The following is a 16,756-nucleotide window of genomic DNA, read 5'->3' on the forward strand; positions in this document are numbered from 1 at the left end:
ACGAGTGGGCCCCCCTTGCTTGGGCAGGGCCCCAGCATTTGCAATCTTTACCTCTCCCTGCTCCTCCTCTGTGTAATCTGGGCCGTCAAATCCATACTGTTCCTGACACCGTCTGAGCCTGCCTCCTGAGACATATATTTTGAATGTGTACGCTATCCATACATGTTATCCGGGGATACGGTACCCTTTCTAACCTTTGTGCAATGACGTGCAATCCATACTGGGCCTAACACCGTCTGAGCCTGCCTCATGCTGTATAGACATATATTTTGAATGTGTACGCTATCCATACATGTTATCCGGGGATACGGTACCCTTTCTAACCTTTGTGCAATGACGTGCAATCCATACTGGGCCTAACACCGTCTGAGCCTGCCTCATGCTGTATAGACATATATTTTGAATGTGTACGCTATCCATACATGTTATCCGGGGATACGGTACCCTTTCTAACCTTTGTGCAATGACGTGCAATCCATACTGGGCCTAACACCGTCTGAGCCTGCCTCATGCTGTATAGACATATATTTTGAATGTGTACGCTATCCATACATGTTATCCAGGGATACGGTACCCTTTCTAACCTTTGTGCAATGACGTGCAATCCATACTGGGCCTAACACCGTCTGAGCCTGCCTCATGCTGTATAGACATATATTTTGAATGTGTACGCTATCCATACATGTTATCCGGGGATACGGTACCCTTTCTAACCTTTGTGCAATGACGTGCAATCCATACTGGGCCTAACACCGTCTGAGCCTGCCTCATGCTGTATAGACATATATTTTGAATGTGTACGCTATCCATACATGTTATCCAGGGATACGGTACCCTTTCTAACCTTTGTGCAATGACGTGCAATCCATACTGGGCCTAACACCGTCTGAGCCTGCCTCATGCTGTATAGACATATATTTTGAATGTGTACGCTATCCATACATGTTATCCAGGGATACGGTACCCTTTCTAACCTTTGTGCAATCACGTGCAATCCATACTGGGCGTGAGAACGGCTGGCGAGCTGTTAAGCAAGCTACAGCACCTGTCCAGACAAGTACAGGGATTCCCTAGCGAGGAGACTTATTTGATTGTTTTCAATGTTGGGACAGCAATTTTTGGGGAGCACTATACTTTGGAGAATGATAGATGGGGCCCACCATACACTGGAACATTCCAAAGGTGGACATCAGACACTGGAGCAGCATTTACAGGGCCCATTATACACTAGAGCATTAGAAATGGGGCTCATTATGTTTGGAGCATTATTTGGGCCCATAAGACAGTGGAGCTTCATCCATGGGGACCAACATATACTGTAGCATTATGTGGAGCTCATCATATACTGTTTCAAGCATTATATGGGACCAATGATTCTGTATGGAGAAATAGATGGGCCTCGTCATGAGAAGTAAAAAGTTAGGTATTTTTCATTGTACTATACCGCTATTTCTCTGCCGTATCGGAGCATGATGAGTTGTGGTATGTGTTAAAGGGGCGCTCTTTCGCCCAGGGCACATGAAAACCTGGAGCCAGCCCTCCCCCCCCCACAGTTTGTAGCCAAATAACCCCCATTTTTCAGTGCGTAACTTGTAATATGAAGTTAATTAAGGTTGACAAGCTTAAGAAAGAAGAATTGATGCTTTTGGCATTCAAATGGGCACTGTAGGTGTGTTTCCTGTCCTCCTCTCACTGCCGACTTTTATTCCCCATTGACTTACATTGGGTTTCGTGTTTCTGGACGACCCCGACTTTTCCCTATAATCGGACGATCTTGCTCGACCCGACTTTTGGAAAAGTCGGGTTTCACGAAACGAAACGCGACCCTAAAAAACCAAAAGTCGCTCAACTCTAGTCATGCCTCTACTGTGAATGCTAAGGTTAATGTGTTGAATGTGCCTCCAACAGTGGAGGAGGGAGTGAAACCTGATAGTAAGCCATGCACTAACACTACACACACAGGGCTCACAGTGAGGACAGGTGAGAAGACTGCAGGGGAGAGCTCAGAGGTGGAGGGAGGGGCTGCTATGGGCAGTGTAGTGCCCCTAAGTGAATCCAGCCTGCTGAGTTTAGGGCCTCTGCAGAAAGAGGAACAGGCCATGGGGGGAGGGGGCGTCCCGGGAGAGGAGCCACCAGGTAAGTCCCCGGGGCAGGATTTCCCCGCATCCGGGATATCAGGAGGCCAGGGAAGTCTGCCTGACCCGGCGACTTGGTCGGGGGCCGGGGGAAGCAGGCGCTACCTGTGGTCTCAGCGGTCGTGGCCGCTGTCCTTGGAGTAGGAGCGCCAGAGACCAAAGGGCCTCGCTGAGGTCCAACGGTTTCCCCCCTCTCCGACCAAGTGGCTGCCGAGTCAGACAGCGGCCAGGAGACAGATCCCGGGGAGCTGACAGAGGATGTGGCAGTTTCGTCAATTCTTTCCACATCGAGTCAGGGATTTCAGGCAGCGTTGGAAGCTGACTCTAGCCTGAAAGCTCTCAAGGAGCAGGCGGCACAGCCTCCCCTGGAGTCCGACCGCGAGCGAGTGGTCTGGGACCAGGGACGGCTGTACCGGGTAATGGTCCAGCAGGGTTCACCGGAGGCATGGCCCAGGGGCCGACAGTTAGTGGTACCCTATCCGTTCAGGGCAGAATTGTTGCGGATTGCACACAAGATTCCCATGGCCGGACACCTAGGGATCACTAAAACCAGGGCCAGGCTAGCTCAGCATTTCTACTGGCCGGGAATGAGGACTGAGGTGATTGCCTACTGCCATTCGTGTGACACCTGTCAGAGTGTGGGGAAGGCAGGGCAGCGCCCCAAAGCCCCACTGGTAACTCTGCCCATCATCGAAGAGCCTTTCTCGAGGGTGGCTGTGGATCTCATTGGACCTCTGTCCACTCCCAGCCACTCCGGGAAATGCTTCATACTAACGGTAGTGGACTATGCCACCCGGTACCCGGAGGCGGTAGCTTTGTCATCCATTCGGGCTGACAAAGTGGCCACTGCCTTACTGGAGATTTTCTCCAGAGTGGGGCTTCCCCAGGAAATGCTCACTGACCGAGGGACCCAGTTCATGTCGCAGCTGATGGAGTCTCTGGAGTCTCTCTGTAAGCAGGTACAGATGCAACATCTGGTAGCCAGCCCGTACCACCCACAGACCAGTGGCCAGTGTGAGCGGTTCAATGGCACCTTAAAGCAGATGCTGAAGATGTTGGTCGACTCCCACGGGAGAGACTGGGAGCGGTATCTCCCACACCTGCTGTTTGCCTACCGGGAGGTCCCACAGGCCTCAACGGGGTTCTCCCCCTTTGAGATCCTGTACGGGCGACGTGTACGGGGGCCCCTTGCTCTGGTGAAGAAAGCATGGGAAGGGGATTTGGCCACCCCTGGAGTGTCGGTCATTGAGTATGTCGTGCGCTTCTGGGACAGAATGATGGCCATGACACGGCTGGTGCATGACAATATGGCCAAGCCCAGGCTGACCAGGAGCGGTGGTATGACCAGAATGCTTGTGAGCGGAGCAACGAGGAGGGTCAAAAGGTGTCTTCAGGCGGCCTGGGAGGGTCCATACCTCGTGCACCAGCGGCTCAACGCTGTCACCTATCTTGTCACCCTTGACCATGCCCATGGAAGGAGGAAGGCCTTCCACATGAACATAATGAAGGCCCATCATGAGTGGAAGACTTGTGCCCACCCAGTGTGCAACCTTCCTGAGGAAGGAGAGGTAGAAATCCTCCTGGATCTGCTCACCCAAGCCAAGGCGGGTGGATCCATCGAGGATGTGGGGGCTGGCCACCAGCTCTCGGAGGACCAACGTTCCCAGCTGGGGGTCACCCTACACCCCTTTCGTGAGCTGTTCAGCCGCCTGCCCGGAAGGACTGAGACAGCCGTCCATGACGTGGACACCGGCAATCACCCCTCGATCCGGCGTTCAGAGTATCGGGTCTCTCTTGAGGTGCAGCAGCACATGCGCCAAGAGATAGACAAGATGCTGAAGCTGGGAGTGATCCAAGTGTCCAACAGAGCGTGGGCTTCGCCTGTAGTCCTTGTCCCTAAAAAGGACCGAACTACGCGGTTCTGCGTGGACTACCGGGGGCTCAACGCTGTGACGGTCACCGATGCGTACCCAATGCCGCGCATCGATGACCTGCTCGATCAGCTGGCCAGAGCCAAGTACCTGACCATCACGGATCTGAGCAGGGGGTATTGGCAGATTCCCCTGACCCCTGGGGCACGGGAACGCTCTGCCTTTATCACCCCATTCGGACTGTACGAGTCCACGGTGATGCCATTCGGCATGAAGAATGCCCCTGCCACTTTTCAGAGGATGGTCAACACGCTGCTCGAGGGTCTGGAAGGGTATGCCACCGCGTACCTAGATGACATCGCCATCTTCAGTCCCACCTGGGAGGATCACCTAGGGCACCTGGCGCAGGTGCTCGGGTGGATCCAGTGAGCAGGCTTGACCATTAAGCCAGCAAAATGCCAGCTGGGTATGAGTGAGGTCCACTACCTGGGACACCGGGTAGGTGGGGGAGCTCTGAAGCCAGAGCCCGGGAAGGTGGATGCCATTGCATCCGGGCCCACCCCCAGGACCAAGATGATGTCCTTCTTGGGGACTGCCGGGTACTATAGGAGGTTTGTTCCACACTATAGTGCCCTGGCCAAGCCCCTGACGGACCTCACCAAGAAGAAGCTGTCCGTCGCTGTCGACTGGACAGTTGCCTGCGAGACAGCTTTCCAGGTGCTCAAGACCGCCCTTTCTAGCTCTCCTGTACTACAGGTAGCTGACTTCACGCGGCTGTTCGTAATGCAGACCGATGCCAGCGACTTCGGCCTCGGTGCTGTGCTCAGCCAGGTCGACACTACGGGCCATGAACACCCCATTCTGTACCTGAACCGGAAGCTCCTGCCAAGGGAAGTGGCCTATTCCACGATGGAGAAGGAATGTCTGGCAATTGTGTGGGCCCTGCAGCATCTGCAGCCATACTTGTACGGATGCCATTTCACTGTGGAAAAGACCACAACCCCCTCAGCTGGTTACACACGGTCTCTGGGGCGAATGGGAGGGTGCTACGCTGGAGCCTCGCTCTCCAGCAGTATCACTTCACCATTCGCCACAAAAGAGGCAGGGACCATGGTAATGCTGATGGGTTGTCCCGGCAAGGAGAAGGTGCGGAAGGGCGCATGGGGAAACACAGGAATGTGATACCCCCTAGCGCCCTCTAAAGCAGGGAGGTGTGATGAACAAAGCAGGATTTAGGGCTCCAGCTATGAATAGCAAGGCCTTTTAGTATGATAATGAGATAAGGCCCAAAACAGGACTTCAAAGCCTGAGTAGGAGCCATGTCAGCATGGAGCAGGGAGACGCCTGGGGGCTTCAATTAGAATATACCTGTCAGCTTGACACAGAAATACGCATCCATTGTCTCTCCCAACTGCCCCAACTCCATCCTAGGATCATGGATTATGAGCACATCTTTCGACTTATGGACTTATGAAAAATATCCGAGTGACCCTGAGGAAATCATGCATCTGGCAGTGTGACTCCTAGGGCGGTGAGGGTTCTGGGGCCTGAGATACATAGATTGGCCCTCCACAGTGACCCAATAAGGCCATGTTTGCTGTCCATACGACAGGCAAAACAAACCGCATTCACTGGTACCTCTCATGTCCTGATCCGATCAAGCTGTTGAAAGTTACCCCCTTTCTTAGATATTGGGAATAAGTTTTGCAGGGAGCTGAAGGGTGGAGATTATTAGCCCACCCTCTGACACAGTTGGAGGAACCTAGCATGCTTAACTAGCAGCACATGGCAGAGAGCCTCTCACACTCACAGAGGAACCAGACAATGATGATCTAAGAAGGAACTGGGGACAGATCTGCCAAGGGGAGCAGCGGCCCTTGCTTTGAGGTCTGTCCGGCAACTAAGATTCTTGTACCTGTGGACTGCAGAGCTCCCGGCACCCACATGCAACCTACAATCTGGTAAATTGACCTCCAGCTTAATATCTCTAATTCTTGTACCCTTATTGCTATATTTTACTCTGACTGCAAACCCATTGTAATTCCATTGTATAGCTTACTGTATATTTCTGTAATTATCTAGTGTGCCCTTAAGGCAATTAAACCATAAAATTAATCTTGGGCTGATGCTTTTACTCTGATTACGAATCTTAGAATACCCAGCGGGTAACAGGACATCCTCCCCGGCGGCCATTTACACTAGGTGCAGTTCCCTTACTGACCTGAGAGACAAAGGGGGTGCCAGAGAGCTGTGCCTGTGTAGTTATGTCACATTGGTGACGTGGGAGGAACGGGTCCTTTTTCCTCCACAATTATATTATGCGGAGTTCCTTTACTGTAGTGTAAAGCTGTAAATAATATTATATAGTGTGATGATATGTACCAATGCTCATGTACAGTTTAAGGAAAGTGAAGTGCATCCTTTTGGGATATTAGAGGAGAGCACCTTAGTATTATAGTTCTAATAGACAAGGGTAGGTGTAGTTCCTTTTTGGGCCACTAGATGGGGCAAACTAGTGTGCACTGTAGGTATAGTTTATAGGATGGTTATAGGGGGTTAATGTTATGAATGGGTCACCGAGGAGAAAAAAAACAAAACAAGCTAACTCACAGAAAACCAGAGAGGTTGGTAACTATGCAAATTGCAGATCCCTGATCCTAACCACACAACTAGCAGCAGCTGTGGAGCGTACCTACGATGGTGCTAGACACTTCGTCACAGCCGGAGGACTAAATAAGACTGAAGCAAGAAAACTAACTGCCCCAGAGCAGACCCCAAAGGAAAGACAGCCCCCACACATGTATTGACGGTGAAACAAGATGAAAGCACAAACACAGGCAGGAAAATAGGCTGAGCAAATGATGGGGCCCAAACTAACTAGAAAGGATAGGAAAGGAAAGACACTGTCTGCAATCTGCAAAAAACCCTACAAAAATAAAGTCCAACACTTCTGATAGCAAAATTAACCCTGAAGTCACTAGACTTCTCCCACTATATCAGCACTCTGAAATATTCTGAGACAGAGCAAAAAGAGGCCAATCTACTAAGGGACAAAAAGCAAATTGGCAAATACAGATAAATAAGCGTGGAAATTTAGTGCAGCCCCAGCCGGGGCTGGCTGACCACACAAAAAACTGAATAGACCAACAAAACTTAGCAGAAAAACTTAGCTTTAGATGACTGGAACAGAGCTGAAAACCAAGACCTGACAAGCCAGAAGGAATCACCAGCACCAGACTAGGGCGTCGGCTGTCTTAAATCCAGTCTGAGATTCCTGAGGTCCAATCATCATCCTCATTATCAGGTGACAGATTTCTACTGATTAAATCAGCCTCACTACCTCCAGTTACCACCAGATTGAGCCTGGAAGGAGAACTTACAACTGGTGGACCGAAAAATGAACTCACAACAGTACCCCCTTGAGGAGGGGTCACCGAACCCTCATCCACACCACCAGGCCGATCAGGATGGGCCCGGTGAAAAGCACGAACCAATCTATTGGCATGAATATCAGAGGCAGAGACCCAAGAATTATCCTCCTGGCAATAACCCTTCCATTTGACCAAATACTGAAGTCTCCGTCTAACCAAACGAGAATCCAAAATTTCTCTACCTCATATTCTATATTGCCTTCAACCAACACAGGGTCAGGAGGTGCTGCCATAGGAACCACTGGCTCAACAAACCACTTCAACAGAGACTTGTGAAATACGTTATGGATCATGAACGTAACTGGAAGAGCCAATCGAAAAGAAACAGGATTAAGAATCTCCAAAATCTTATAAGGTCCAATAAATCTTGGCTTAAATTTTGCAACCTTCATAGGAATATTCTTAGACGACAACCAAGCCATATCACCCACTTTAAACCGGGGACCAATGGTCCTATGCCAGTTGGAGAATCGCTGGGCCTTTTCCTGAGAGAGTGACAACTTATCCACCACTTGGTCCCATATCTGCTGCATTCTCTCAACCACAGTGTCCACACCTGGGCAAGACAATGATTCCACTTGCCCTGAAGAGAATCGAGGATGAAACCCAAAATTACAGAAAAAAGGGTGACATCAAAGTGGCAGAACTAGCTCTATTGTTCAGTGCGAATTCGGCCAAGGGCAAAAATGAGACCCAATCATCCTGATCAGCAGATATAAAACATCTTAAATAAGACTCCAAGGTCTGGTTTGTTCTCTCAGTCTGTCCATTGGTCTGGGGATGAAATGTGGAGGAGAAGGATAACTGAATTCCCAGATAGGAGCAAAAGGCTTTCCAAAATGTAGAAACAAACTGGACTGCTCTGTCGGACACAATGTTCTCAGGAATCCCATGTAACCAAACCACCTGTTGTAAAAACAAGGGCACCAACTCAGCGGAAGATGGCAATTTTGGGAGTGGTACAAGATGGACCATCTTCGAAAATCTATCACAAATCACCCAGATAACAGTCATCCTCTGAGAGACAGGAAGATCAGAAATAAAATCCATTGAGATATGGGTCCATGGCCTCTTGGGCACCGGCAGGGGCCTCAGCAACCCACTAGAACGAGAGCAGGGTTTAGACCGAGAACAAGTCCCACAGGACTGTACAAAATTCCTAACGTCACGAGATAAGGCAGGCCACCAAAAAGACCGACTCACCAAATCTCTGGTACCAAAAATACCTGAATGACCAGCCAATGCGGAGCAATGAATTTCAGACATCATTCTCTTTCTCCATTGGTCAGGAAGGTACAATTTTCCCATAGGTTTATCCTCCTGAAATTCCTCCAGGGCGCGTCTCAAATCGGGCGAAATGGCAGAAAGAACTACCCCCTCACCTAGGATGGTAGTAGGCTCGGTCACATTAAGAGAATCGGCAAAGAAACTCCTAGAAAGGGCGTCTGCCTTAACATTCTTAGTGCCCGGAAGAAAAGAGACCACAAAATTAAAACGCGTGAAAAACAAGGCCCATCTAGCCTGCCTAGGATTCAAGCGTTTGGCCGACTCCAGATAAATCAAATTTTTGTGATCGGTGAGGACCACAACTTGATGTCTAGCTCCCTCCAATCAATGTCTCCACTCCTCAAAAGCCCATTTCATGGCCAACAATTCCCGATTCCCCACGTCATAGATGCGTTCAGATGGGGAGAACTTTCGAGAAAAGAAGGCACATGGATTCATCTTAGAAGTCACAGGGTCTTTTTGGGACAAAACAGCTCCTGCACCAATCTCAGAAGCATCTACCTCCACCTGAAATGGAAGTGAGACATCAGGTTGCCGTAAAACTGGAGCTGAAGTAAATCTCCGCTTAAGCTCCTGAAATGCTGAGACAGCCTCAGGAGACCAATTCAGCACATCAGCACCCTTCTTGGTCAGATCAGTCAGTGGTTTGACAATACCAGAAAAATTACCAATAAATTTACGATAGAAATTGGCAAAACCCAAAAACTTCTGGAGGGCCTTCAAAGAAGTAGGCTGAACCCAATCAAAAATGGAAAAATGGCCTGTACCTTGGCCGGGTCCATTTCAATAGTCGATGGAGACAAGATAAATCGCAAAAATGAAATCCTCTGTACACCAAAGAGGCATTTCGATCCCTTAACAAACAGGCAATTCTCCCTCAAAATCCAGAACACAGTCCGGACGTGTTCCACATGAGAATCCCAATCACTAGAAAAGATCAAAATATCATCCAGATAGATGATCAAAAACTTATCCACAAAGTCACGGAAAATATCATTCATAAAGGACTGCAAGACAGAAGGGGCATTAGTGAGCCCAAAAGGCATCACCAGGTACTCAAAATGTCCCTCCGGAGTATTAAACGCCATCTTCCATTCATCCCCGTGCTTGATGCGAATAAGATTATACGCCCCCTGAGGTCAAGCTTAGTAAACCAGCAGGCACTCTTAACTCTGGAGAATAAATCAGACATCAGAGGTAACGGGTACTGATATTTAACAGTCATTTTGTTAAGGGAATGTTAATCAATACACGGTCTTAATGAACCATCTTTCTTGGCCACAAAAAAACCCAGCACCTAAAGGTGACGAGGATGGTCTAATATGATCCTTCTCCAATGACTCCTTAATATAGGACCGCATAGCATCATGTTCGGGTACTGATAAGTTGAAAAGCCGACCCTTGGGAAATTTACACCCAGGCATCAACTCAATTGCACAGTCATAACTCCTATGAGGAGGCAAAGACGCAGACTTACTCTCACTAAATACATCAGAAAAATCGGCTAGATAATCAGGAATATCGTGAGACTGAGGAGAGGTGGAGAAAACAGAAGCATCCCTAAGAAGACACTGACAACCCCAACTCACCACAGACCCAGACTTCCAATCCAAAACTGGATTATGAGTTTGCTACCAGGGAAAACCCAGAACGATAGTATCATGCAAATTATGCAGCACCAAAAATTTACAATTTTCTTGGTGGTCTGGGGCAACTCGCATTATCACCTGGGTCCAAAACTGAGGTTTATTCTCCGCCAAAGGAGTAGCATCAATACCCCTCAAAGGAATAAGCGTCTGCAGAGGCGTCATGGAAAAACCACAACGTTTAGCAAAGTCCAAATCCATCAGACTCAACGCTGCTCCTGAATCCACGAAAGCCTTAGAAAAGGAGCAGATCAGAGTAATTGCCAAAAGGAACTTAGGTTGTACACTGCCCACAGCAAATGTGTGTGCAAAACATTTCTCTCGTTTAGGGCAGACAGAAATAGTATGAGAGGCGTCTCCACAGAAAAAGCACAGCTTATTACGCCTTCTAAACTCCTGACATTGTGCCCTAGACAAAACCCCATCACATTGCATAGGTTCAGACGTTTGTTCAAAAGGTGGCAGTGCTTCTTGTGTAGTTTTACGTTCATGTAAACACCGATCAACTTAAATGGCTAATGACATAGAATCATCCAGACCAGAGGTAACAGGAAATCCCACCATAACATCCTTTACGGTCTCTGATAAACCCTTCCGAAAGAGAGCCGCCAATGCATTCCATGTAGTAAGGACCGCCCACTTTTGGAATTTTTGACAGTATAACTCTGCAGAATCCTGACCCTGGTTTAATACCAACAGAGTTCTCTCAGCTTGATCAACAGCATTAGGTTCATCGTACAACAACCCCAAGGCCTGAAAAAATGCATCCACATTAGTCAGAACAGGATTTTCAGGTGTCAGAGAAAAAGCCCAATCCTGGGAATCGCCGAGCAGCAAGGAGATGACAATTTTGACCTGCTGCACAGAGCTCCCCGATGAGTTAGGCTTCAAGGCAAGAAATAATTTACAATTATTCTTAAAATTCAGAAATTTAGACCGATCCCCAGAAAACACATCAGGAGTAGGAATCTTAGGTTCAGCAGCATGTGACTGAATGAGGTAGGTGGAAATTCCCTGCACTTCAGCAGCAAGCTGCTCCACACGATCAGACAATTGCTTAATCTCCATTAGGAAAAAAATAAATCCTCCTACGGCCCCAGAAAAAAAAGAGGAAGAAATAAATAAAAATAAAAAATTCTGACACTTTTTTTCTTTTTTTTTTTTAACAACTTTTTCCTGCTTTTGAGTACCCTAGAATCTGCGGTATGGCTGGTGATTCTGTTATGAATGGGTCACCGAGGAGAAAAAAAACAAAACAAGCTAAGTCACAGAAAACCAGAGAAGTTGGTAAATATGCAGATTGCAGATCCCTGATCCTAACCACACAACTAGCAGCAGCCGTGGAGCGTACCTGCGATGGTCCTAGTTGCTTCGTCACAGCCGGAGGACTAAAATTAGCCTGAAGCAAGAAAAGGGGTAAGCTAACTGCCCCAGAGCAGACCCCAAAGGAAAGACAGCTGTTGTGAGCTCATTTTCTCGTTCACCTTTGATGTCCGATGAACTCCCTCTGCTGGTGAAAGGAGGTGGTGAAACTGATTTGGATGGGAGAAACCTGTCACCTGAACAGGTGGATTGCGATAGGACATCCAGAATCTGAGTGGATATAAGGCAGCCGACGCACTGTAGGGTTGCTGGTGATTTCTCTGCTCTGAGCTCTGGCCTCCAGTTCAGTTCCTGTCTTCTAAAGCTAAGTTTTGTTCTGTTATTGTTCCATGAGATTTTGTCTGATTTGCTTAGTTTTGTGTTCTGCCAGCCCCGGCTGGGGCTCTGCTGAATTTCCATTTTTGTCCCTGATCGGTTAAATCTCTTTTGCTCTGTCTTCAGAATATATCGGAGTGCTGATATAGGGATTTTGAAGTCTAGTGACTTCAGGGCTGTTTTTCCTATCAGACGTGTTGGGACATTTTTGGTAGGGTTTTTGTGGATTGCAGCCAGCATCTTTTCTGTCCTTTCCTATCTAGTTAGTTGGGCCCCATCGTTTGCTCTGCCTGTCTTTCTGTCTGTGTTTGTGTTTTCATTTGTTTTCACTGACAATACATGTTGGGGGCTGTCTATTGCTTTGGGGTCTGCTCTGGGGCAGTTTAGATTTCCCCTTTCTTTCTTTAGGCTTATTTAGTTCTCCGGCTGTGAAGAGGCATCTAGGACCACCGTAGGAACGCTCCACGGCTACTGTTAGTTGTTGAGAATAGGATCAGGGGTCTGCAATCCGCTAGCTACCAACCTCTCCGGTTTTCTGGACTTAGCTTGCATTTTTGTTTTTTCCTCCTCCGGTGACTCATTCATAACAGACAGCCCCCACACGTGTCTTGACGGTGAAACAAGATGAAACCACAAACACAGGCAGTAAAATAGGCTGAGCAAACGACGGGGCCCAAGCTAACTAAAAAGGATAGGAAAGGAAAGACACTGTCTGCAATCTGCAAAAAACCCTACAAAAATAAAGTCCAACACTTCTGATAGCAAAATTAACCCTGAAGTCACTAGAATTCTCCCACTATATCAGCACTCTGAAATATTCTGAGACAGAGCAAAGAGGCCAATCTACTAAGGGACAAAAAGCAAATTGGCAAATACAGATAAATAAGAGTGGAAATTTAGCGCAGCCCCAGCTGGGGCTGGCTGACCACGCAAAAAACTGAATAGACCAACAAAATCAAGTGTGAACATTAGCAGAAAAACTTAGCTTTAGATGACTGGAACAGAGCTGAAAACCAAGACCTGACAAGCCAGAAGGAATCACCAGCACCAGCCTAGGGCGTCGGCTGTCTTAAATCCAGTCTGAGATTCCTGAGGTCCAATCGTCATCCTCATTATCAGGTGACAGATTTATACTGATTAAATCAGCCTCACTACCTCCAGTTACCACCAGAGGGAGCCTGGAAGGAGAACTCACAACTGGTGGATAGAAAAATGAACTCACAACAGGTTAAGTGTAGGAGGGACTGCCGGGTGGTAAGACAGGAGTTTCTTGGAAGTTAGGTTAGATGGGGCCAGGGTGCCCAAGTGCCAACATGGGCTATAGGCCTGACAGTTCAGCAGCTATGTAACGCTAAATTACGCTGCCCACGTATTCCACGGCCACTGTCTAACATAGTAGTGGGCCAGAATAGGGAAGGAAAGATGTGATGACTCATCGCCTGTGTGGATGCCATTAGGGCAGGAGTCGGTTGGACTGAGGAGATGAAAGTTGGAGCTTCAACGAGATAGGTACAGATGGGCGGTATGCTTTACCAGAGGCAAACAAACCTGGTGACTGATGATTTTGAATCTGGGGCAAAACAGGCAGAAGGAATTGTCATCATGGCGAGGTTAGGCCAGGAAGGGACTGTGGAGCAGTCTAAGATGGTCCAGTCCGGGCGTGTACTGCACAGAAGTGACAGCAAAGCAGGGAAAGATAAGGAAACAAGTGAATCCCATGATGTGCCAACTGTGGATGCAACGTGTGAATTATTAAGTAAAGAGAATGTTCAAGTACTCCTAGACTGTGTCTCCACCATTGGGGGTTGCCTGAAAGAGGGACCATCATCACCTGGGAAGTGCCCAGGGGAACCTGAATTTGGAGTCACAGATATGCTGAAAAGAAGAATACAATTTTCTGTAGGGGAAGGTCGGGACAAAAATGCTGCGGTATCTATGGTCACAACTACAATCCTGGCCTCCCCTTACAGCTACACACATGGTCAAAATTGTTGGTACCCCTTCTTTTAATGACAGAAAAACTCACAATGGTGACAGAAATAACTTGAATCTGACAAAAGTAATAATAAATCAAAAATCTATGAAAATTAACAAATTAAAGTCAGACATTGCTTTTCAACCATGCTTCCACAGAATTTTTTTAAAATTAAACTCTTAAAATAGGCCTGGACAGAAATGTTGGTACCTCTGAAAAAAATGTGACAAAAGGGACATGTTAAATCACGGTGTGTCCACTAATTAGCATCAAAGGTGTCTACGATCTTGGAATCAGTGAGTGGGCCTGTATAGAGGGCTATAGATACTCACTGTGCTGTTTGGTGACATGGTGTGTATCACACTCAGCATGGACCAGAGGAAGCAAAGGAAAAAGTTGTCTCAGGAGATTAGAAAGAAAATTATAGAAAAACATGTTATAAGTAAAAGTTATAAGACCATCTCCAAGCAGCTTGATGTTACTGTGACTAAAGTTGCACATATTATTCAGAAATTTAAGCTCCATGGGACTGTAGCCAACCTCCCTGGATGTGGCTGCAGGAGGAAAATGAATGACAAATCAAAGAGACGGATAATGCGAATGGTAACAAAAGAGCACAGAAAACTTCTACACAGATTAAAGGTAAACTTCAAGCTCAAGGAACATCAGTGTCAGATTGCACCATCCATCGTTGTATGAGCCAAAGTGGACTTCATGGGAGACGACCAAGGAGGACACCATTGTTGAAAAAAAAAATCATAAAAAACCAGACTGGAATTTGCCAAACTACATGTTGACAAGTCACAAAGCTTCTGGGAGAATGTCCTATGGACAGAGACAAAAATGGATCTTTTTTTCAAGGCACATGAGCTCTATGTTGACAGATGGAAAAATGAAACATATCAAGAAAAGAACACTATCCCTACTGTAAAACATGGAGGAGGCTATGTTATGTTCTGGGGCTGCTTTGCTGCATCTGGCACAGGGTGTCTAGAATCCGTGCAGGGTACAATGAAATTTCAAGACTAACAAGGGATTATAGAGAGAAATGTGCTGCCTAGTGTCAGAAAGCTTGGTCTCAGTCACAGGTCATGGGTCTTGCAACAGGATAATGAACCAAAATGCACAGCTAAAAACAACCAAGAATGGATAAGAGTTAAACATTGGAATACTCAATTTAAAAGAATATTAGAATGAATATTAAAATATTAAAAATGAAAAGTCATCAAAATTATGAGCCTGGATAACCCATTTACAAATTCAATTTCAATAATCCTGAGCATTTCTATTACACATTACTTATTAATTTTACCTGAAGTAAAAGTTTCATGAAGATTTTTTAAAGCAAATTCAGTCCATTCTCCAAAAAGAACCCCTTTTTCTAGAGCATAGTAAGTGCTGTAGTAATCAATGGGGCAAAATTCCTTAATGTAAGTTTCCTGTTTGGTGAATGGTGGGTCCATCGTGTCACCTGGTAAGTCTGTCCCTTCTGGGAAATGGTAGGTAGCTGGTAGCTCTGTCACTTCTGGAAAATGTTACTGTATTTATCCCACTAATCCTATGATGTCATTGCAGATAGGGTTTCAAATCTCCCAGCTTGGTATTAGCCTATTCATGTGTCATGAAGGCTTAGATTTACTATTTTCGAAATACTAGATGCTATAGCGTTTCAAAAAGAAAATACTTATATAAAGTCTTAATGAATGAGTGGCAACTTGCTGATTGTTACTGATCCCTGCGTTGGGAGGTCTCAATGACCCAAGAATGAGGCTCTATAAAATACCGTCTAAGTGTAACTGGAGATGAACACCACTTCATTCATGGCTGGTGAGACCACCAAAAATACTTCTCCAGCAAACCATAGACATTGAATTTAGTGGTGGGGCCTTCGAGCAGCTAAATTTCCATTCAAATGGCAGTCGAGATCCCATTCTCAGAATTTGTGGGTGTTCCAACGAACAGCAAGTTATCACCTGTCCCATGAATAGGTGATAACTTTCCAACTTAATACAAATCCTTTTACTCTAAATAACCAGCTAAAATCATGATAAACATGAAGTACAGCACTCTTTATTCATTTAACACCATCATGATAAATTATTATAATTTTTTTATCATTGTTAATACACTGTTTTTTTCTCAACTCAGAATGTACTAGCTGAAACTATCAACCTTTTCCTCTTCAAAGCATTCCAGGTGACAATGACCAGTCCAATTTTTTAATTTCTGTTTTGCATGTACTGGTCATATGGGTCACCCGCCAGGGCAGTGGGGTACTCGGTACCGGGCCGGTATCTCAGAGGGAAGTGTCACAGTAGCGGTGACCCGGTCCGTGGCCCTGGGCGTCCATGTAAAAGGGGTTAAGCGTGGATGATTAAAGTTTATAAGTGGATGATACGTGACGCCACCTGTGGTGCTCGGCAATGAAGGGGTTAAGCCGACGCTGCAGGCAGATCCTCTGGGACACATGGTATAAGGCAGCAAGATGTAATAGCTCCCCACAGGTAGAGCTGTAGTCCCAGGGCAGTAATGATAGGTGTTGAGGAAGAGGGTGCAGTGTTAGGCACAGAGATGTAGCAGTGCTGAAGGGGTTGCAGGAAGATGGCAATGACACAACAGGGTGCAGTTTCTTTTACCTTTACTTTGCTTTGCAAGTGCAGTCCAGGATCCAGATTACAGATGGAACAGGAGTTGGCCAGCCTGGAAGCAACTT

General features: G+C 46.9%; 1 protein-coding gene across 1 annotated transcript in view; it reads right to left on the reverse strand.

Annotated features, from left to right (window-relative positions):
* Positions 1 to 15,506, reverse strand: part of LOC141098058 (indolethylamine N-methyltransferase-like) — a 34,938-nt gene extending 19,432 nt beyond the window's left edge. Inside the window, exon 1 of the mRNA XM_073585643.1 lies at positions 15,356 to 15,506. Within this exon, the coding sequence (XP_073441744.1) occupies positions 15,356 to 15,506 (151 nt within the window). The remainder of the gene's footprint in view (positions 1 to 15,355) is intronic.
* Between the last annotated feature and the right edge of the window lie 1,250 nt (positions 15,507 to 16,756).

Source organism: Dendrobates tinctorius, unplaced genomic scaffold (assembly GCF_039654945.1).
Source record: "Dendrobates tinctorius isolate UK_male_01 unplaced genomic scaffold, ASM3965494v1 ptg000086l, whole genome shotgun sequence".
Classification (NCBI taxonomy): domain Eukaryota; kingdom Metazoa; phylum Chordata; class Amphibia; order Anura; family Dendrobatidae; genus Dendrobates; species Dendrobates tinctorius.